This window comes from Protomyctophum parallelum (genome assembly GCF_964188405.1).
Source record: "Protomyctophum parallelum genome assembly, chromosome: 21".
Taxonomy (NCBI): Eukaryota; Metazoa; Chordata; class Actinopteri; order Myctophiformes; family Myctophidae; genus Protomyctophum; species Protomyctophum parallelum.
Window position 1 is genome coordinate 33,764,129 of NC_139713.1, and position 23,645 is coordinate 33,787,773.

A 23,645-nucleotide genomic window follows, 5' to 3' on the forward strand; every position below is an offset into this window, starting at 1 on the left:
TATTCTTTAGACCTGTTGTTGTAACCATTTATTACCTAGAAGTTGTTAGAACTTTCAATCCGGGAGCTACCCATGTCTCATTAGTTGTTGCTATACATGTAGCAACATGAGTATTTTTATTTTTAAACACCCGTGTGAAGCTCTTATCATATTTGTGTGTGTGTGTGTGTGTGTGTGTGTGTGTGTGTGTGTGTCGCGTGCGTGTGTGTGCAACATTGTACCTGTGGATGATGGTGAACAGTCTGTGGCAGGAGAAAAGTCTGCGTCAGGTTTTAGGTAGTCTTCTTCGTCATCATCCTCATCCTCCACGTAATCTAAAGTAAAGAGACCATGCATAATGTCAGAAACATACAGTTCAACGTACTGTACACCTAAATATACATATACGTGCGCGCGCATGCGTGTGTGTGTGTTAATCGGATCTTACCATCTGATGCGTTATGGACAGAGTGTTTGATATCCATCGGTCTCTCGATGGAACCATAGAAACTGTCCGCATCAGAGTCTGAGTCACTGTGACAACAGGATGAGAGATGATTAGGAAACAATATTCAGGACATATTATTTCTTATTAAATCTGCAGTGTTAATGTATCCATTTGTAACACTGAGACTGTGCAAATGTAACAAAAAACAGACCACTCTCAATCTCAGGATAACATTTGTTTAATGTACTAAATGTCTCCATATTCACATTTATATTTTATGCCGTTTCATGTAGGTTTTGTTTTAGGTTTATGATGTTTAATAATGTCTACTATTAACCATTCATTTATTTTTGATATATCCTTTTGTGTTTTTCCTACATTTCACTGTATTGTCTACTCTAAACTGTCACTTTCAATGTAACACAATTACGTGCATATCACTTTGTTGTTGTTTTTTTTCTTTTACAAATGTACACCGCAAAGTAGTGCAATGCAGTTGAATTCTTGGATTCCAATTTGTGTCAACCTCTGCTAGCAGGAATCCACAGCAAATCACCACTGGAAACTACACCATTGAGGGAGAAAATGTATGTGAAACTGAAAACTTTGAAATTGCATCCATGCGTGGGTTATAACACTAGGGGGCAGTGTTTCTCAATAAACTCCACCTTAACGTGATGGCATCTGGCCTGTCATGTTCCCACACTGGGTCAAACATTTCTATGCATGGGGTCACTTTTACTGGACCACTGACACCCCAATTGTCCCTCGGGGCTCTATATTAGTGTATTTTCTGTTTTATGGCATTGTGGGGAAGGCTTTTTTCTGAAAATAGCAGATTTAAACATACAAATAAATAAATTCGATTCATACAGCAAGAACGTATGATTAAAACAAAAGAGAGCCATGTTTTGCAGTCAAAGTGCCATGTCCCACTAATATGAGGCAGGCTGAAGGACACATCACACGCAATAGAATAGAGCCAGCAACAATATTAAAATGTGGTTATTGTTTAATTTCTGTTATTGCACGGTTCTATAAATCCAGACACTAAGCTATATACACTATAGACATTCCTCAAGGGGGTTATATATCTTTTATCGCATTAGCCTGTTTTATGTTGTTATGTTTTATTTGTCTCAGACCAATTGGGACCACAGTGGAAATAAGCCACTGACTTTATTGTGTTTTTATCCTTGATGTTTCTGTGAGAAGCATGTAACATTTTCTATTAACCATGACGTCTAAATAAATCAAATTAAATCAAACATTATCTGTATCATTGTTGTTATGTAGGCTATATTCAGTGGTGGAAAGTAACTAAGTACTGTAAGTATAATTTTGAGGTATTTGTACTTTACTTGAGTATGTCATTGGTCAGTACTTTTACTTCTACTCCACTATATTTCAGAGGCAAATATTGTACTTTTACGCCACTACAATTATTTGAAAACTTTAGTTACTAGTACCGGTACTCGATTTTGATTATTATTACAAAAAATACATTAACCACTTCAGCCCTACACACATTGTCAATTTGAAGATAGCTACGAAATCAACACTGGGTTCAAATTGTGTTGAATTCTGTGTAACGTTGTGTCTCTTACCTGGGGATGTGTGAATCTCTCCTGTCGTTGTAGTAGTCGATCTCCCTCCGTAGGTATCGCATCCATTTCTGGAAGAATTCTTAGACAATTGGTTGACGTTCTCACACACAGTACACAGTACAGTACACAGTACGATGATGACTCAGCAGCAGATGGTTCTGTGCCTTGCCAAAGGGCACTTCGGCAACAAAAACGATCATCATCTCCAAAATTACCAACTCTTGATAAAATAGCACAAAAAGTAAAGCTATGTTTTAAGCGTTTTGCAGCCCAAGTCCCACTAATATGAGGCGGATGAAGGACACAAAGAAATGTGTTTGTATGCATTATTTAACATCTATGTCGGGGTGGAAACCTCATATGTTCAAAATTGTTACTTTTCAGGATTCAAATGAACCCATTTAGACCTGATGCTGCATCGTTGTCGCCTTATAGCTTTTAACCACTTTAAATATTATTTTAAATTTTAGCTGTTGAAAAATAGCAGCTCTACAAGCTGATAACACGGCACCGAGTGCTGTGCTATGAGCTTGTATTAATAATAATGGATTGCATTTTTGTTATAGCGCTTGTAGATCTGCGATTTTTGGAAAATCGTGAAAATGTGTGCAAATCTTTGATTATGAATATGTTCTTTCACAGCAAAGGTTTTTTACTCAAATATTTGGCCTCTGGGGGCTCCCTGGAACAAGACATTTTCAGATGGGGGTTGGCGGCCAATTACATATCATTTTGGGTGTCCTTGACATGAAATAGTTTGAGCACCACTGACATACAGCTAGGAACATACCGGTAGGTTTTTCTGAAAACCGTCATGTTTTAGAACCGTCATTTGTAGAATCAGTTCTCAGGTCTAAATGGGTTAACCGATTTTGGGCCGGAACCTTTTTGGTGTTAGCATTATGTTATGCTTTAGCTATTTAAAAATAGCAGATCTACAAGCTCATAGCGCGCCACCGAGTGGCACGCTACGAGCTTGTAGGTCTGCTATTTTTGAAAAAAATCGAAGAACGACTGACATAGAAACATAGCTTTTTCAGAAAACTGTCATTTTCAAACAGACATTTTTAGAATCTGATCTCGGGTCTAAATGGGTTAAAAAGCATCGAAAGTAGCAGATCCGCAAGCTCGAAACGCGCCGCTTCGCACCGCATTTCAAGCTTGTGGATCGACTACTGTCGATGCTTTTGAGTGACACTGCAGCATGATCAAGTATAGGGCATTCATTTACAATTAAACACAAACCCAATACGGAGACAGACCCGACAGCAACGGTATACTGTATATTTAACCCATTCTGACCTGAGATCAGATTCATACGAGGTTTCCACTGGACACACACTGGTCTGATGAACCCATTCTGACCTGAGATCAGATTCTAAAAAAAAAAAACTTTATTTTTTTTTTCAAAAATAGCAGACCTACAAGCTCGTATCGCGCCACTCGGTGGCGCGATATGAGCTTGTAGATCTGCTATTTTTCAATAGCTAAAGCATAACATGATGCTGACACCAAAATGGGTTCCCGTTCAGAATGGAATAATGTACCGACTGCTCACCCTCCTCTCGTCCTCGCTGGCTGCAGAGAGGAACCAGGTTCTGTGTTTCTTGCTGAAGTGAATGATCTTAAAAGGAAACACGTTGCTGGAGGTGGTCTCCTCCACTGCTCTCATCACCCTGTAACACATCATAATCTATGCTGTGACACAATGCACATCATATCTATGCTGCAAAACAACACAGAACACGCACACATAACATATATCCAGTGAAACAACACACACACACACTGTACAGTATTTCGCTGCTGTCGGACGGAAACCAGCCATCTACATTTTTCAACTGTTTGTTTTTTTAATAAATCAGCGCTGTTGAACACCCGATACGTCTGTGTGTGGGTTGTACGAATATTGAACCAATGAAAAGTGTTAAAAAGCGCTTCCGACTAAACTGCCTAACTCCATTAATTGGATCCTCAAACTGTCGGTCAAACCACCTATAACTCCATCATTGATTAGAAGTCAGATGGAAAAAGAGCCACATTAATGGTCAAAACCCTCCAAACTGGGCCTGGGCCGGCAGCCCGAGTCTGGCAGTGTGCAGCGGGTTCGAATCCAGATCCCGACAGCTTTTACTGCATGTCACTCCCCCATTTCCTGTCAGGCTACTTTCTGTCCCTCTATAAAAAGAATTAAGGCGAAACCCGCAAAAGAAACCCCCATTTAAAACCCTCCCAACTCCACTTGAGCTGAGCACAAGTGATGATAATATAATATAATAAGGACACATTCAACTATAAAGTCACCATACCAACTCTGATGAGGCAGTATTGTGTGTGTTTTTCATTTCCTGAAAGGTTTATGTTTTGAACATGCCAGACAGTAGAGATATGCACCATCTCTACAGGAACAATCATAATGTTAATTTCTCTGCACAGTAAAGTCCTCAAGTGTTCATTCATTAACTCTGAACACGAACATGTGAAATGGAACCGAATGGACCAGTAAGACTCTTACTGGTCCATTCGGTTCTGATCTCAGGTCAGAATGGGCTAATAGCTACATCCACTAGTTTTTGCAGTAGTCTCTCAAGACAGACGGTTTGCATTTGCAGTAACGGTTTTGGACATACAAGGTTTCCATCCAACGGAGACTATGACCATGATCTCCTCCAATCCGAACGTGTCCCATTTGCTCAAATTAAAATCCTGTACCATATAAAATGACATTGTTGACACAAAACATTACTGCTCTTTACAGGCTCAATATCATAATTATTGTTGATTGATTGTATGTATGTACAGTATGTATGCATGTCTACTTTTCAATCTTATTTGTAAAGTCTACCAGCCAAGATGCCTATATATTGTAAAATGTTGAACTAACTGATGAAATGTCTTTTCTTGTTGCAATGATAATTGGAACCTTGGGGAGGGTGGGGCGATGGGAGATTTGTAATGAAAATGAAAAATGCTTAATAAAAACTTGGTCACAATTTTTTCTTTTTTTATTGTTGATAAAAAATATGGAGATAAGAGGTTTCTGCTCGACACAGCAACGATATAAGACTGACCTGTTATAGCCGTTGAGTGAGAACGCCCCCTGTGGAGAAGGTGAGGTACTGGTCTTGAAGTAGTACACGCAACCTTTGTGGATGATGATGTACCGCAAGGGCCCTGAGGACACACGTCTCGTCTTTTAGGTCAGTGGGTTTAAACCTTTTTCATATCAAGGTCCATTATCTATTTCCGCATTTGAGCCACGGACCACCATTTGATGACATTTAGCCTCTCAGACCCATTTGAGCCACGGACCACCATTTGATGACATTTAGCCTCTCAGACCCATTTGAGCCACGGACCACCATTTGATGACATTTAGCCTCTCAGACCCATTTGAGCCACGGACCACCATTTGATGACATTTAGCCTCTCAGACCCATTTGAGCCACGGACCACCATTTGATGACATTTAGCCTCTCAGACCCATTTGAGCCACGGACCACCATTTGATGACATTTAGCCTCTCAGACCCATTTGAGCCACGGACCACCATTTGATGACATTTAGCCTCTCAGACCCATTTGAGCCACGGACCACCATTTGATGACATTTAGCCTCTCAGACCCATTTGAGCCACGGACCACCATTTGATGACATTTAGCCTCTCAGACCCAATAGGTAGAATATTTTGGTGTTGTTGGATAAGATTGTGTCCCCAATTCCATGCTGTAGGTAGGAGATAACAGGAAAACGATCAAAATAACAATTCTTCTACATTCTCTAATGGTGCAGTAGACTTATTTGCACATTAAATAATGCAAATGTTTAACTCAAGAGTTAAAGGTGATATAGACAAGTTTTCAGCCAAAATTTTAAATATATATAAATGTATTCTTTTGGCCTTTTACCCCTGTATCTTTCCCTATATTATGATGCTGAGGTGTTCTCCTGCAACAGCACACTCCCCCTTTCCCCCCCTGTGGCTGAATGCGCTGTTTATATCCACTACAGTTTACTACTCGGGACGTCGGAGGGGATTTAAACTTTTAGCCAATTGCAGTGCGAGGCTGTGCCGGTGTGTTCAACCCAGCACTGCAGTATTATAATGATGCGATACGATTTGCGATTTCAATTGCAATGTATAATATCCCCATATCTTAGTTTCACTAACATTGTTCATGTGAAATAGTATGTTTATGATTTAATATGTAAGCCTATTGGAATTATGAGAATCGCTATGTATAGTGCATTGTTGGGTGGTGTGAAACTGAACAACACCAGCAGCAATAAGCCCACAGAACTCAGAGGATCGTTAGTCACAGAACAACTCAGACCCCAATAAAATCTCCTGTTTAGGCCTACATCAATATCGTTTTCGTTCATGTGGGTTGTATGTGCTTATTTGTTGAAATAGTGGAAGTGAGTAATAGTATTTCACCCTGCACCGCCGCTCCACCGCGGCGACTGCCTGCCTGCCGGCCGGCTTGAAGCATGCATTCAACCCGTGCTCGCCAACGGTGACAGGCCGTCGCGGATCATCATAGCGATTTTTCTTCATTGCAATGAATAACCGTGGACAGAGTAGTTCACATGAATGAACGATGCTGTAGTGGCATGGGGCATTTGAGGGGCAATATGTTTTATATGCACGATTACAAATAAAAGAGAATTGAATTGAGAGCCAGTGAGTCTCCTTTACTTCCTACTTCCTCATTTGCGGGACTCGGTGTGATATTGCGATTATGCTACAGTTACCCTTAAAAAAACATGTCAACTCAATTGTTGACATATTTGTAACTATGATATCGATAGAAATTCATAATTTTGTAATGTCATATTTAGCCATACGAAGCAAAAACCATAGCGTCCGTCCCAGCAGCAACAACAATCCCATAGCGTGAAGTGACCTGGCTCAGCCAATAGAATGAGGGGGGGAGGGGGGTGGAGCTAGATATGCATTTGTTTGGAAACACTCACTCGCTTCTGTGTACAAACACTGGAAACTTGTCTATATCACCTTTAAAGATATATAAGGGGTAAAGGTATAAGGGTCCATTTGGTTACCAACTCTCCATTTAGCTGGGGACCACCTGGAACCCACTCAAGGACCACAGGTGGTCCCCGGACCACTGGTTGAAAACCACAGTTTTAGATGTTTGACGACGCACGGGGTTGGACAATAATGATGCCACACCATCTTTATTGTAGGTTGGTCATCATTGCAGCACAGTAGACCAATAGTTCTCTAACTTGTCCTTGTCAAGGACCCAAATTGATGGTAAAATCAACAGGAAGTTGACAGCTATACAGGTTTAATTGATGTCAATTCAATGGTACAGTGTACATTTGGGTTTACATCATGGCAGGATAACTACACAAACAACCCAAACCTATCTTACCAAAGTATAGTGTCCTAAGCCTTTAAAGTCTGGTGTGTGAAGTGTTCTCCCGATTAGATGGAGTTGTGTTGATTTTCTGTTTCTCTCGCTGTTGCATATGAGGAAGGACATGCATGATTGAAAGCCGATTGAACGCACTGAGGAAGTGCCACTTGTGCCATTGCTAGGGGACTAGAACATAGAATGCAGAATAGAGAACAGAAAGCAAAACAGCGGTAAAGTAGCTGCCCACCACCACAGCGTCTGGGGGTTTGAATTCACCATGATGCATCCGTCTTTGTCCAGTGTCTATCTACCGGTATACGTATACAAAGTAGTGTTCATTTTGGCAGCAAATTCTGATTTAGTCTTAAGCCTAAACCACACCAAAGGGACAAAAACCTATTTTAAGGTAAACCACACCAATGCAACTTACTGAGTTGCAAGGTGTTGCATTGGTGTGGTTGACCTTAAAACAGTTTTGCCCCGACCCAACGCTGTGGTTTGGGCTTAAGTCTTAGTCTGTTGAATAAGACACCATTAGGTTTTAGTCCTATTTTAGTCATCTGAAATTGTTTAGTCTAGTCGACTATCTAGTCGACTAAATATCAAAAGCTTTCTCTTAGTCAACAAAATGAACACATTACAAACACAATTGGCCCACATCCGGGCCAATTGAGGGTGATAATTGTTATTGCATGTAGTCCTATGGCCCGGGGCGGCACCTTCCAGCAGGGAGCAGGCTCTACGTCCTCCCCAGTGAGGCGTCCTCGTGAGTCAGTACGATACAATCATAGAGATAGATTGACTATTGGCCAATAAGTGGCAGTGACGCAGCGAGCCTTCCGCACTTCGGCTTGACTTCCACCTACGGTGGTTAAGAAGAACTCACATTTCATGAGGATGAAGCTGCTGCCTCCCTTCTTGTGGAGGTACCCTGCGGTGGACACCCCTCCAGGCATGGTTAGAAGGTTCTGGGCGCCAATGGCTCGCATCGGCACGGGCCAGCTCACCTCTGGGGACGACATGGTCCTGGGGGGGATCAAGAAGAGGGGGCAAAAGAGTTGATTGATTGATTGGTTTAATTCGTTATTGGTCAGAAATGTTAACAGTGCGTGGTACAGTAAGACATTAAGGCTAAAAACAAACAAAAAACGTTTTGGGGTAAGTAGGAGAAGAGAAGACACAACCCAAAGCCACTGTTTATCAGCTCACTGAATCAAAGCTTCAGTGGACAACAAACATCCACAACATGCAGTCCACAACCCACATACAACACGTGCTAACAAGCAGTGTCCCAATTCAGGGGACGTACATGTCCTTCAAAGGACCCTGAATTTGGGACACGGCTACTGTGTCACACATACAGTGTGTCACTGTAAACAAAACACTGTCTCCAATAGTCTGTTGCATTCAGACAGACAGACAGACAGACAGACTAAGTAATAATTGAGGAAAACGAAGTGCTATAGCACACGTATGATACAATTCAACCAAAATGTATATTTTTTAGGTGCGCTAGCCCCTCCCATGTGCAGCTTTGAGGGGCTGTGTAAACACACACATTGAAGACAAAAGTGTGTAAGCACAAACATTGAAGCTAAATTTGAATGTGAGGTCGCAAATTGTGATTGGGTGAGAGATGCGCCATTGGTTGAGACTGAGATGATGTATGATGATAGGCGCGCCTCTCACTTGTCGTTTTAAAGGACCCTTACCCTAGTCTGTAACTCTGAGAGTGTGCAAACGAGAACCAAATCATTTGGTTCTCGTTTTCACGCTCTCAGACTTCCACTAACACTGACAGTGCACCTACTGTACCTGCTGATGCTGAAGCTGGCCTTGATTCTCTGGATGGCAGAGCTCTCCATCAGCATGTTAGCAGTCGACGCTAAGAGATCCATGTGCTTTAGCAGCAGCTACGACGACCAACAGGCTGTGGTCAAATAGTTCGACTTAACAGCAGCCAAGCACAGCGTAGGCTGGGCTTAATGACAGCAGCTGGACACTGGTTTTAAAAAGTAGGCCATGACGATACCGTTTATACGGTCATGTTTTCTGGTCCACTCTGCCTCAAATTGTCATGGATTTGAATCATTCGACCATGCGAACAGTACATTATCTTGAGATGAGATCACACGTTTTGAGTCGAGTTCTGCTTTTAAAAGACCTGCCTCTTAAAATAAAATAAAAAATACTAATAGCATGTACTCCGCGCTGACTTTAATCCAAGAGGCATTGAGTGTTTGTCTGGACTGAACGGAATTCCCTGGACCTTCCCGGTGTCAGATAAACTCTGAGGAACATTTGTTCAGCCGTCTGTCTGTCGTTTTATTTATCTTTTTCTTGTTCTATCCTCCCTCGCTCATTTTCTCCTCTCCTGTGATGACTATCTCGCTCTACCCCCTCCTCCTTTGATTTCTCTTGTAATTACACACACACACACACATGCATGTGTGCACTCAGACACACACACACACGTGTACTGTCCACACAAACGCACACACACACACACACACACACACACACACACACACACACACACACACACACACACACACACACACACACACACACACACACACACACACACACACACACACACACACACACACACACACACACACACACACACACACACACACACACACACACACACACACACACACACACACACACACACACACACACACAGGAAATACATAATGCTCATGGTCCACAGGAAACCTCAAACTTCCTGACTGACTGATGTGATGAGCTTCAGGCATCAGTGTAAGAGGTGTGTGTACTGTATGCGTTACTCTGTATGTATGTATGTGCGCACACACGTGTGTGTGTGTGTGTGTGTGCATGCGTGCAAGAGAGAGATTAAGCACATGGTGTAGTAGCCATTGGGAAAGAAAATGAGGCGTGTCTGAACTAATTGAACCTCAGAACATTCTGTGTGTGGAGTCAAGGCTTGGGAATGAAGAGAGGTGGAGATAATATCTTTTTTTTTTTTTTAAGATATTATTTTTGCGGCTTACGCCTTTTATTGATTTTTGAAGGGACAGACAGTAGGCTGACAGGAAACGGGAGAGAGATGGGGGGATGACATGCAGTAAAGGCCGTGTCGGGTCCGGGAGTCGAACCCGCGGCACACTGCGACTGGATTACCAGTCCGGTGCCCAGACCGTTACGCTACGGCCTGGGCCTGGAGATAATATCTTGTCATAACATTTCCAAAGTCCTTCATCTTCTAAAGTTTATTCTCAACGTCCAGTCAACTAAATGAACTAAACCAGTGGTTCTCAACCCGTGGGTCGGGTGACTCGGGTCCCACTGGTGGGCCGCGAGGGTATTGCAATTTACAAGTGAGCCCCCAAACACAAAAAAACGATATTAAAAAAGTAATACTTATACATAAGCAGACATACAAGACAGGCTGCATCTATAATCGTCGCTGTCTGGTGGAAACCTCATATGTCCAAAACTAAATAGCAAAAGTAGCAGATCGACAAGCTCGGAAAGATTGTGGTACTTTTGATGCTTCTGTGTGACGCCGCGTTGGTGTGATGGAGCAGGGTTTTACGAAAAAGAAAATGTGTTCAGACATGGAGATAAGAGGTTTCTGCCCAACAGCAACGATATCGCCTATGTTCACTATTTTAAAAGGGAGGGAGGAAAGGAGAAGAGGCCAGGAGAAGGACAGATAAGGAGGAGAGGAATGATAGGATGCAAGGAGGGAGGGAGGGAGTATGAATCATGAAGGGAAGGGAGGCATGGAAAGATTTGAGAGAGGAATAGAGAGGAGGGGTCGTTGGAAGAATACTACAAACAATATATTATCGGATGATAGGAAGTAGCAACAGAACTGGTTATTTTATAAATACACTAAATACACCTAAATACACTGTGTCCCTCTCAGCTTTCCTACCGTCTGTCTCTCCTAAATACACTGTGTCTCTCTCAGATTTCCTACCGTCTGTCTCTCCTAAATACACTGTGTCTCTCTCAGATTTCCTACCGTCTGTCTCTCCTAAATACACTGTGTCTCTCTCAGATTTCCTACCGTCTGTCTCTCCTAAATACACTGTGTCTCTCTCAGATTTCCTACCGTCTGTCTCTCCTAAATACACTGTGTCTCTCTCAGATTTCCTACCGTCTGTCTCTCCTAAATACACTGTGTCTCTCTCAGATTTCCTACCGTCTGTCTCTCCTAAATACACTGTGTCCCTCTCAGATTTCCTACTGTCTGTCTCTCCTAAATACACTGTCACTCAGATTTCCTACTGTCTGTCTCTCCTAAATACACTGTGTCTCTCTCAGCTTTCCTACTGTCTGTCTCTCCTAAATACACTGTGTCACTCAGATTTCCTACTGTCTGTCTCTCCTAAATACACTGTGTCCCTCTCAGCTTTCCTACTGTCTGTCTCTCCTAAATACACTGTGTCACTCAGATTTCCTACTGTCTGTCTCTCCTAAATACACTGTGTCTCTCTCAGATTTCCTACCGTCTGTCTCTCCTAAATACACTGTGTCTCTCTCAGATTTCCTACCGTCTGTCTCTCCTAAATACACTGTGTCCCTCTCAGCTTTCCTACCGTCTGTCTCTCCTAAATACACTGTCTCCCACTCAGCTTTTCTACCATCTGTCTCTCCTACGCCGTCTCCCTCACAGCTTTTGTTAAGGGTCTTGCTCAGAGGCACTTCAAAACATATCTAGACTGGAGCCGACAGGAGTTGAACCTGTGAACGTCTGATTACGAGACTGCCTCTCTCTACTACTCATTCAGCACTAAAATTGTTTTCACTCATTCAAGCTCATTTTCTCTGAAACCGTAGCTGATAAGGAAAACTCGTAGGAACCACATGATGGCGGGGTGGAAAAATGTACAAAAAGACAGATGACTGCTCACCTCAGGGTGAACCATGTAGGCCAGTGGTTCTCAAATGTCAAGGACCCCCAAAATGATATGTATTTGGCTGAGAACCCCCCCCCAACCAACCCCCCACCCCCCGTACCAATCTTCGGCTCGTTCTTGCAGCAACGCAGGTGTGGTGAAATCGACCACCTTCTCTTTTGTTTTGTCCACATTTAGGGAGAGATCGTGTGAACTGGGCCATGGTGGTCATTAGGGATGCACCGATCCGGCTTTTTGGCATTCGATACCGATTTCGATACATGGGGGTCCAGTATCTGCCGATACAGAGTACCGATCCGATACCCCCCACAAAGAAACGTAATAACCTATTAAGCTGTATGCCTCACTGTGTGGAGTCTGGAATCATTATTTTGTGTAAGACAACATCAAGGCTTGACTTAAACATTACTTTCCCAACTTTGTAAAACAAAATGTAACAAACACAGATATAAATGCACTGAATTATTTATTAAATAACTGTGCAACAATTAGACCAGGTTAATGTGTGCGCAGGCTAGCCTGGCTGCATACTGTAATTACACATAATTATCGGATCGGATCGGATCGGATAATGGATCGGCCACCGATCCGATACCCGATCTAGAATTTTAGCCTGGATCGGCGCCGATCTCCGATACGAGTATCGGATCGGTGCATCCCTAGTGGTCATTGTCAATAGTTCCAGCTCCTTCCTGTAAGCAGACTCGTCATTTTTGACTGATGAATCCCTCCCACCACGGTTTTGCCACCGGCGACCTTGAGGATGTGGTTACTGCCAAATTTGGCAGTTCAGTCGTGGGTCAACAGACTGAACAACAGGGGCTCAGGACAGGACCCTGTGCTCACTGAGATGGTTCTCCATGTTTCTGCCCGACAATGGGATGCAGTCCCCATATTGCCCTATAAAACATGCTGCTAAACCATATAGATTTATACCTCACACATTATACCTTTGTGCATTGTTCTTGTATGCATGTGTTTGTGCTTTGCGTCCTAGTGTAAATGTGCTTCACCGTCTATCCGTTTAGTTTTTATGTTTTGCGTGGGGACTGCAGATGTAAATGATCAATTCAATCCGTTGCACTTATATGTAATATTAATAGGCATTGTCCCGCAATGTTAATTTCAAATATGACATCACACTACTGTTTGTTAAAGCACATAAACCGTATTATACATCATTGACTGGAGTCCCCAGATTTTCCCCATCTACACCGAATCTCTTCTTGGGAAATTAGCCCGATCTACAACAGCTCACAACATGTCGCGCTGCAATGGCACTGTGAGCTTGTAGATCAGCCATTTTCACTGAACGTTTCCCACTAGAATAAGGACAAAAATGGAACGTTAAACTGTGTAGAGTGTAGACAGTTTGGCCAAACTGGTGTGTGTGTGTGTGTGTGTGTGCGTGATCATGTTTGCATGTGTTTACAGTATGTATTGTGTGCACATGTCCATGCGATACTGGACATGAAAGTCCTGTTCTCGTCTGATGTTTGTCCTTGACCAGACTGATAACAGAAACACACACACACACACACACACACACACACACACACACACACACACAACAAAACAACAGTTCAAAGGTCAACTTGACCATTTCAACTCTACATACTTTGTTGTACAGCAACTACCGGAAAAGGTCAAGCTACAATACAAGCTCACAACACATTGTGATCGGCCATTTTAACTTTTGCAGCAGCATTTTAACTATTGAAAATGTGCCCACAATATAGCTTGGGATGTCGCTTCTCAATTGAACTCAATGGATGCGGCCGCCCTGTTCTTTTCTGTCGCCCTATACTTTGAATGGTGTCCTCAAGCTCGATAGGGACACCATGGGTTAAAGTTGCAGCGGAACCAAAAGATTGATCTCCCTCAGAGGTACAACATGCGCCACGCACGCACGCGCGCACGCACGCACGCACACAGAGTAAAGCCAGTATTGTTTCAGACCATGTTAAGACAACAGTCTGGCATATCGAGGTTGGCCACTCAGCACTGTCTTTGTACTTCCTGTTTGGCTTTTCAATCAGTGGAAAGTAGGAAACACATTGTGAAGGAGAGACAGGTAGCAGGTAGAGAGACAGGTAGCTAATTTCAGTGTGAACTGACAATAAAGTATAAAAGTACTATATCATATATAAGTAGCACAGCTGAGAGGGAGACAGGGGAAGAGAGACAGACAGGAAAGCTGAGAAGGAGACACAATAGGAAAGTAGAGAGAGAGAGACAGGTTAGGAAAGGCAGACAGGAGGAAAGCTGAGAGTGAGACGCGCGTGTGTGTGAGAGAGATTCCCATCACAGAGCTATTGTTTACCAGCAAAGGCTCATAGGAGTGGCTGTTCACATACCAGGCTCGTTCCAACACACACTTCCTCTGTGTGTGCGAGTGCGCGCGCGCACACGCACGCACACGCGCGCGCACACACACACACACACACACCCCCCCCCCTTTGTGGGGGAATTGAAAGTGACACCAGGGATATGATGTGGAATGGATAGAAATAGAAACCTACTGATTACAGTAGAAACAATTAATAGACAGGATACCACTGATATGGTTGACTGTACGCCATTTTTTAAATTACTATTTTATTCTATAGTATGCGGTGTCACTGAGAAGTATGGGTGGGAGGATTGAGGGTTTTCTTTCTCTAGTTTGTCCTTGTATTTTTGTTTCATTCTTTGTTTTCTATAAAAGAAAAATCTAATTCATATCACAATGTTTAATCTACAACAATTTATAATTTGTTCTCAATAAATTTGACAAAAAAAGAAATAGAAACCTACTGATGAATGACGTGATATGATCACAGAGATGAACACTTGAACAACTTCAGCACACCGAATTTCAGCCAGGTCTAGAAATGACATGAACATTCCCCTGCCACACCAGTCTGCAGACCTATGTAGGATACAATAATCTAATCTCTGGCACTGTCAAGTGTCAATCATATCGCAATCATATGGAATTATCTCCAGTTCTTAAATATCCAATAGTGGTCTGACCCTGCCTATGTTGCACCTGTCCTGTTTTTAATAAGTAGTACAATTAAACTCATGTGCACACAGATACATGAATGAATGATAGGACATCTACAGCACACATAGTGCCAAAAGCATTATGCACATGTTGTACATACTGTACAACAGTTGGCCATAGTTGTATGTATTTGTAATATGCTGGTAATTTCCACTGAGTAAATAAGTCAATCAATCATTCACGAATTTAATGAATTAACACATTGTGTGAAATAGGTGAAGTAGTTATTGAAAGCTGGCTGACCGCATGCTGATTTGTTGTTCCTCTAATCTCACTGTGTTTGAAGCTGCAAACAGGAAGTTGTCAAGCGGTTGGGGATTCCCTCTTGGCCAGTGTTACGACTCATTTCTTATAAATGTGCTCTCTCACATGGCCAGACCAGAGTTTGATATATGCAAAGCTTTAAATTAAGTTATAAATTAAGGAACTTTACAATTTGCATGGGGGTTTGGTTTACCTGCATACATGATTAAAGCAATAAACATGTGTACATCTCTCTCTCTCCCTCTCTGAACATACAGTAAGACATTTTTGTCTGTTACTGTTCCAGTGCTGAATCTCCTGTGCTGTATGCTGCTCGTTCTTTTTTTTGAGTGGTGCAACCACTCCTAGAACCAGCAATGTCCGTCTGTCCCTATGTCTGTATGTTTAGGGTACCAACAGGAGGCGCTGTTGCACCACTCACTTCAGACAGGTCTGATTTTTTACCTGTACCTTATGTCTAACATCATGTACATACAGTATTTGCTACATTTTATACCTTTTGTCTAGGCTGATGTACCATACTTTTATGCTACAGTATATGTATAAATGTACATATTAGATTAACACTTAGCCCGCTAGCATTTATAGAAAAATTAGGATCTAATTCACACCAGCATTTTCCCAGTCGAGCTCTTATTTTGAAAAGCCACATTTCCAGACTACTGGAAGTAGTATTATCCTAGTAAATTGAACAGGGGCCTGTTTCACGAAACTTGGATTAACTAATCCAGGATTTAGGCCAAAGCCAGGCTTTTTCAATCCTGATCTTTACAGCCTGGTTTATTCCGTTCCACTAAAGCCAAGCGAGGCTCAGAATTGGCGGATTTGGCGAGCCGGGATCAGCAAGCCTCTTCGATGTCTCCCTTTTGACTGATACCTGTCCATTCAAACTCTAGACGGGCCTGCCCCAAAGTTATTACTGCAGCCGGCGAAACTAGAGTTCTCAACAGGTCTGAAAATTAAGGCCCAGCCAGCCTAAGGCTGAGATCTCCATAGATGGAGCTGACCTGTTCTGACATTCCATATGTTGATCTGACCTCATCAAATCCTGTACACTCAAGACATGCCCCCCCCATGCCAAAGCACCAGCGCTCGCTCAGCAGTCTGCCGTCACCCAGACGGATGCATGCACGTCTTACTGGTTAGAATACTTCTCTTAGAGAAACGTACACGATAATCACAAAGGCTTTCTAAAGACGTCGCAGTCAAAATGTCGTGGACACTTCCAGCTTCATTACTCTGTTGCCAATGTTGTTGCCTTTTGTTTTAATTTTGTAGTAGTTAGTGACAGAGAAGATTCTCATCCATGACTAAGATGAGGAGTGGATGGCGAATAGATAACGGAGGTTAGTAGTTAGATGGAGGAGAGACGATTGTGGTAGACAGCAGAGGATGGTCCACAGGTTCAGAATACGAATGTTAAATGTCACAGAAATGTTCTGTCTGAGGAGAACTGATCTTGCTATATGATCCTGTGTACTTGTACTGCATGTGGCTTGATCCTAATTAATTGCATTTAAAAAAAAATAATAATAATCAAAATCCAGAACTTACAGCATGTCCCGCTGCTCTCCCACACACATCCTAACGCTGGGTCTGGAACTCAGCACAAACGACGGCTTCTTCTTCCTCACGGATGAAGTGCACGACACTTCAGACATGACCCTCCGCGGTGCCACCTAACACCATGCTGTTGACCCACGAGACACGCCTGACCCACCGACTGAATGGACAGACGGAAGATTGTCCCCCACGACTACGGTTTGACCAATCGCCTGGCGGAGGTGTGGACGGCGAATAGATAACGGGTGTCAGTAGATAAGATGGATCCAGAATACGGCTATTAGAAATCAATCAATAGCTAAATCTATAGAAATGACACGAATGTATATGTCAGTCAGGCATGGTCTGAAATCCTGAAACTGTGGCACGTTTCCTGAACGGGGTCTCTTTCTCTTCTGATAGACTGTGTCCCTGCTACTTCCTGCTTCCTCGGAGGGGAGGGCAGATTGTCCGCTAGCCTCAACGTGCACGCACGCACACACACACACACACACACCTGACCAGAGGGAGGCAGGGGACTTTCCACCCCCCAACCAACCCCAAACGTGGAACAATGGAAAGACACACACACACACACACACACACACACACACACACACACATAGACACCACGTGTGCTTAGGTTCTAAACATCACCTCAATTGCAAATGTTAATTGAACTTCAAAGAGTACAAATGGAACCAAAATGGACCCTTACTGAGTAAGGGTCCATTTGGTTCCACTTACTGTATGTCCCTTTTCACTATCTCTGGAGTTAAATTGATCAACACACTCACACCCAAAACCCAACCTGCACCAAACATTTCTGACCTGGATAGTAAGTGACTTTGACATGCATTTTGTCATTTTTGTATTTTCTCTTCATGTTTTATTACAAATAGTTCAGTGAAGATTGAAAGACAGGAAACCGCAAGGCTATGGAGGAGAGGAGACCATAGAGCTATAGAGGATAGAGAGACCGAACCGGAGAGCTAGCCCCGCCCCCAAGCTATTCCTTTCAGTGGAAGTTGCTCAGTGGCGTTTTGAAGGGTAACAAGAAGACTCGCCCCGTTTCTGTTTTCCTCCCAGAATTTTCCCCAATGTGAGGGGTGGGAGAGGCTGGACAGCAGACGGCTGGACTTTGAATTTCTCTAACTATAAACTTTCATGACAGCAGACAGCAGACAGCCCAAGTACAAATATAATTTATGAAAATCTACTACATTGAAGTCTGTTCACAGACGTTGTTGTAGGATATGTGGGGATTATCTGACGAGGTACCATTTGAGTGTGCAAAACCTTACATATACTAAATAATACTAAATTGTTTATAGGGTCAATATAAGTAAAATAATATAGCCTTTCTACAGGAGAATCTTTTTATATTTTTCCAAAAAGAATACAAACAGCCAATAGCATATTACAAAGTTATCCCCCTCACTGGTGACAATTCCGGGAGGAAAAACGGGCAAGCACCGGGTCGAGTCTTCCGGTATTCTTTTGAAGCACCCGGAAGACTGCCGGAAGTATAATTATAACTCAATGGCTCGAGCGAGTGGAAGTTTAGCCTAGCCTAGCCCGGACCTCAACGCACGTACCGCCATGAACGTCCGTCCACCTCCATTAAAGTGCTGCAATTCCTCGTTTCACTAGCAGGTATAGTGGCATCTTCAACGTTGGATAGCCTTACTGGGGGCTTGGAGGAGACACATGCAAGGACATGGATTCTAACCTGCGGCATCACAAACACAAGAAGTAGCCATGGTCTGATCCACCAGGCACCGCCCGGACCTTTGATCTCTTCCACCAAAGGTTAACCATTTCTTCAGGTCAACCTACAAAGCCCCCCTTTTTTTGCTCTGCTTTTTTCCCCCCATTTTGCCAATTCCCTGACTTCTCCACACACTGGATTACTCTCGTTACTGCTGACCCCTACTGGTTGGTCTGTGAACTGGTCGGTCCTACTGTATAAGTTAACAACATATGGATTGAGCAGAGCACTTATGCCTTTTTAAGCCCCATTTTATACTTTGGCGTACAATGGTGTCGTGCAAACACAGCAAATGGGGGTCAGTGTCAGTGGTCGAAAATAGCAGATCTACATAGTGGATCTTGATTGATCGACTACCAGTTGATTAACTGAATCATTTGATGAACTGTTCTTTTCATCTGCTGTGTATAGCCCAGTGGTTCTCAAAGTGGGGTAACTCTGAGAGCGTACAAATGGAACCAAATGGACCCTAACAGGTCTATAACTGAGTGTACAAATGGAACCAAATGGACCCTTACAAGTCTGTAACGCTGAGTGTACAAATGGACCCTTACAGGTCTGTAACTCCGAGCTTACAAATGGACACTTACAGGTCCATTTGGTTCCATTTGTACTCCCTCATCAGGTGCCACATGCGCACCGTTGCTACTTGCAGACACACAGACACACTTTGCGGTTTGCTCCAATCCACACCAAACTTGGCACAAACGCTGTTCAGGCCAGGGTCTGGCATTAGAATCGTCACACCTACCTTGCACACATATGGGGAACTACTACTACTTCACATGTCTATAACTCAGTGACCGTTACTCTGATCTGTGCAATATAGGACTGGATTTTCAGGCCGTCTGTCTAGCGGCCTGAAAGTCTCCATAGCAACTTCATCTCTATGCCCGGCCGCCACTCAAGCGTCCCTCTGCCTTAGCTGAACTCAGTATACAAACGTAACCAAATGGTCTCGTAACCGGAGTGTCTCACAGTTCCATTTTTACACTTCCAGAATAAACACTCACCATGACGTACCTGTATTTTCTGCAGTGCGGTGCATTTAATTTGAGTTTTTCTCTCTCTGAACAAGTTCCTGTATTAGTGTTATGTCTCAATTCTTTTTCTGCCTCTCTCTTTCACTCTCTCTGCCCGTCTTTACTTTTTACACGTGCGCTTATCGAATACACTATTTGTTTTTATATCAAGGTTCCCCAGTTTTATACACATTTGGCAAAGGACCCTCCATCTGACAATCTCTGGGACCCCAAATCTACACTGCAAGACCCTCAGTGCAACTCTGAGAGTGAAACAAATGGACCCAATCGGTCTATTTTGTACACTCTCAGAGTAACAGACCCACAAGGGTCTATTTGGTTCCCAACTATCAAATACTTTACTGAAGCTCGGCATCCCCTGCACGGGACCCCAGACTCCTGGGGGTCCCCCTGGACCTCAGGTTGAGCCCCAGAGCAGCACACCCTGACTTTCAGTATCTACTCACCACCTGGGAGGCACATCATCTCCCGTTCTGGTGGTTCAGTATCTACTCACCACCTGGGAGGCACATCAACTCCCGTTCTGGTGGTGAAGTGTGGGGAGGAGGGGTATTTTCCACTGAGTTCATGCCACAATACCACATCATGATGCAGCCCACGTCTAGCCCATTCTGACCTGAGATCAGATTCATACGAGGTTTCCACTGGACACACACTGGTCTGATTAACCCATTCTGACCTGAGATCAGATTAAAAAAATGTCAGTCGTTCTTCGATTTTTCAAAAATAGCAGACCTACAAGCTCGTATCGCGCCACTCGGTGGCGCGATATGAGCTTGTAGATCTGCTATTTTTAAATAGCTAAAGCATAACATGATGCTGACACCAAAGTGGGTGCCCGGTCAGAATGGGCTAGACAGTCATTCATTCACATTCCCACCGGCATTCATCCGCAACCACCTTCCATCATAATTATACAGTAAAAGTAAGAGTTATTTTAAACTTTGAGAGAGCGCAAGTGGAGACAGTAACACAGACACTCGTCAATATAACCAAGTTAATCTGGTACAGTATATTGCCCGCTCATATTAGAATATTTACTAAGTAAAGGTACACTGGATGCTATTACAAATCCAGTGGACATTAACCACTCAAATCCCCTTCACTTGGAGATTGTGGTTTAGCAGCGGGGGTAATGATAGACTCACCCACAGTATTTCATAGAGAGAGTACTATGGAAGTCATTTAGAAAGCTGTGTTAGACAGTGTACTGTACAGGACCAATTTCACCGAACATAATTGACTTGCTCTGATGTTAATGTGAAAGCGAAGCGTCATGCAAGAGGGAATTCCCGCTGGGCCAGTTTCACATTGCAGCGTCAACAGCGAGGTCAGAGAGGAACAGAAACATACTGAGCATATTTTCTTCATAATTGTCGTCATATAGCTAAGAGTCACTTAACAAAGAACTATGTTGCGCTGTGTAGTCATTCAGAATACGAAAATCTACATCTGCTAAATGGCTACATTTTAGATTGCAGATTCAAAAGTAAAAAAATAGGCAATATTGGGTGAAATTGTGTTGCACCTGAAATCCCTTACTTTGGCATTATATGGCATATTATTTTCCCATCACAAATTAAACTAAAAATAACAAATAAAAATAGAAGATCTACATGCTCTACATCTGCAAGTACTATGTACTTGAAAAAATGAATACATGTTGGAAACATATTAACAACACAAATCTTGTATGTCTAATATTTTCAGATGGGGGTTCGCAGCCAAATACATATTAACTTGTCCGTCCTTGACATGAAAACGTTTGAGAGCCATGATGCATTGACATAGAGAGCAGGACAGACATCAAGGTTCTTGCACTGACTGACTCGATTCAGAAACTGCTTAAATTAAACCACCTTAGAGGACAGAGTTCAAAGACAAAACTTGTCTTCAAACAGACAATACATGAGCCTACCACATATGCATTCCTCTATGAAACAAGTCCATAAACCCTGCCAATGCTGCCATTAACACCATAAGCGTGACCACAAACAACTGTTTTAAATTAAAGTGTTACCCCCATAAAGACTTGCATGAAACAAACTTGGGGGGAAAAAAACACATTTTCCTGTTTGCCCCCCTTCTTTTCTTTTTCATAAATAAACGCCCAAACACTATAATGTTTTAAACAATTTCAAGATGAGGCAAAAAAACTAAAAACTATGTTACCGTAAATGAAATTGACATTGACTGGTTCTCCAACATTTCTAAAGATGTTGTGGGGTGTCGCTAGGCAACCACCCGCCAGGTGAGAATAATAAATTAAATCTGCGGTTATCATTCCTGTCCCAAAGAAATATAATATCACCTGTCTTAATGATTATAGGCCTGTTGCCCTAACATCTGTCATTATGAAAGTCTTTGAGAGACTGGTCTGTAAACACCTGTCCAGCATAGCACTAGACCCGCACCAATTTGCCTATAGAGCAAATAGGAGTGTAGATGATGCAGTGTCCCTCTGTCTGCACACTATTACCCATAGCACTTACCCTACCCCCTTAGATAGCATTTCTGTAGACGTAGATAGCATCTGATACAGACTTATAGCATGTTATGTAGACGGCACTATAATTGCATTGTATATAGTCATAGCACGCCATAGTACATATGTACTGTATAGCATAGGAGTATATATATATAGCTTATATGTATAGTCTCATAATATAGATATTCCACTGTTACTTTCTTAGCTTACGCATGTTTTATGATAAATGCTTTTGTGATGTATTCCCATGCTTTTGTTCCTGATTATTGTAAGTCGCTCTGGATTAAGAGCGTCTGCTAAATGCCTAAATTGTAAATTGTAAATTGTAACATCTAGAATCCAGATCCACCTATGCTCGTGTACTTTTTGTTGACTTCAGCTCCGCATTTAATACAATAGTGCCTGGGAAGCTGATTTCAACCCTACAGGAGCTAGGCGTCAGTTAAGTACACCTCTATGTAAATGGATCTTTAATTTTCTATGTGACAGGAAACAGGTGGTCAAAATAGCCGATCTACTAGCTCACAACGTGTTGCGGAGGCGACACGTTGTGAGCTTGCAGATCAGATATTTATTTAACATACGACACGTCGTACGGCGAAGCATACGTCAGGCTTCCCTTTTGTTTTTAGCCGAGGCGATGTACACAGTCAACAGAGTCAGACACACATGGCTCCTCGGTGCAAAATAAATAATGTACGCTACCCGACTTTACGATAAAAGCTGGGTGACTGAAATTCTTTGTCCCTGTATAAAAGGTGCAGTTTTTATCGGCCAGATTGGGATGCTCACGACATACTTTGCACCACAACTCGCTGCGCTCAGCGCATTAGTTTGGAGCCAGCCGACATCATCCAACCACTTTTCCGCAAACACACGTTTGCGGAAGCGTCGCCGTGGGGGCGACGCTTCTTCACATTCTGGCGAGTTTTCGTCAAGTTTCGGGGCACTTTCAGCAGCTGCAAGTCTCTGAGAACAGAGTCCGCAGGCTGATCTACAAGCTCACAACGTGAGCTCATTCTGGCGAGTTTCCTTCACGTTTCGGGGCACTTTCAGCAGCTGCAGCTGCAAGTTTCTGAATGTTCTCAGAGTCCGCAGGCTGATCTACAACGTGTCCGGACGCGACGCGTTGTGAGCTTGTATATAAATAATATAAATCAGGCATGGACACG

General features: G+C 42.9%; 1 protein-coding gene across 4 annotated transcripts in view; it reads right to left on the reverse strand.

Annotated features, from left to right (window-relative positions):
- LOC310879167 (SH3 domain-binding protein 2-like) overlaps nucleotides 1-23,645 on the reverse strand; it is a 55,573-nt gene that overhangs the window by 30,393 nt on the left and 1,535 nt on the right. For 2 of the 4 annotated variants that reach the window (XR_014570951.1, XM_083793615.1), the window contains exons 1-7: nucleotides 17,184-17,526; nucleotides 8,305-8,444; nucleotides 5,106-5,208; nucleotides 3,593-3,710; nucleotides 2,035-2,102; nucleotides 428-513; nucleotides 222-314 (exon numbers count right to left, since the gene is read on the reverse strand). Coding sequence is in view for 3 of the 4 variants with exons in the window: in XM_083793615.1 (XP_083649741.1) it covers nucleotides 222-314; nucleotides 428-513; nucleotides 2,035-2,102; nucleotides 3,593-3,710; nucleotides 5,106-5,208; nucleotides 8,305-8,444; nucleotides 17,184-17,290 (715 nt within the window). In the remaining variant the exon portion in view is untranslated. Of the gene's footprint in view, nucleotides 1-221; nucleotides 315-427; nucleotides 514-2,034; nucleotides 2,103-3,592; nucleotides 3,711-5,105; nucleotides 5,209-8,304; nucleotides 8,445-9,233; nucleotides 9,688-17,183; nucleotides 17,527-23,645 lie in introns of those variants that run through there. The other 2 variants (XM_083793616.1, XM_083793617.1) reach the window with 2 other exon arrangements.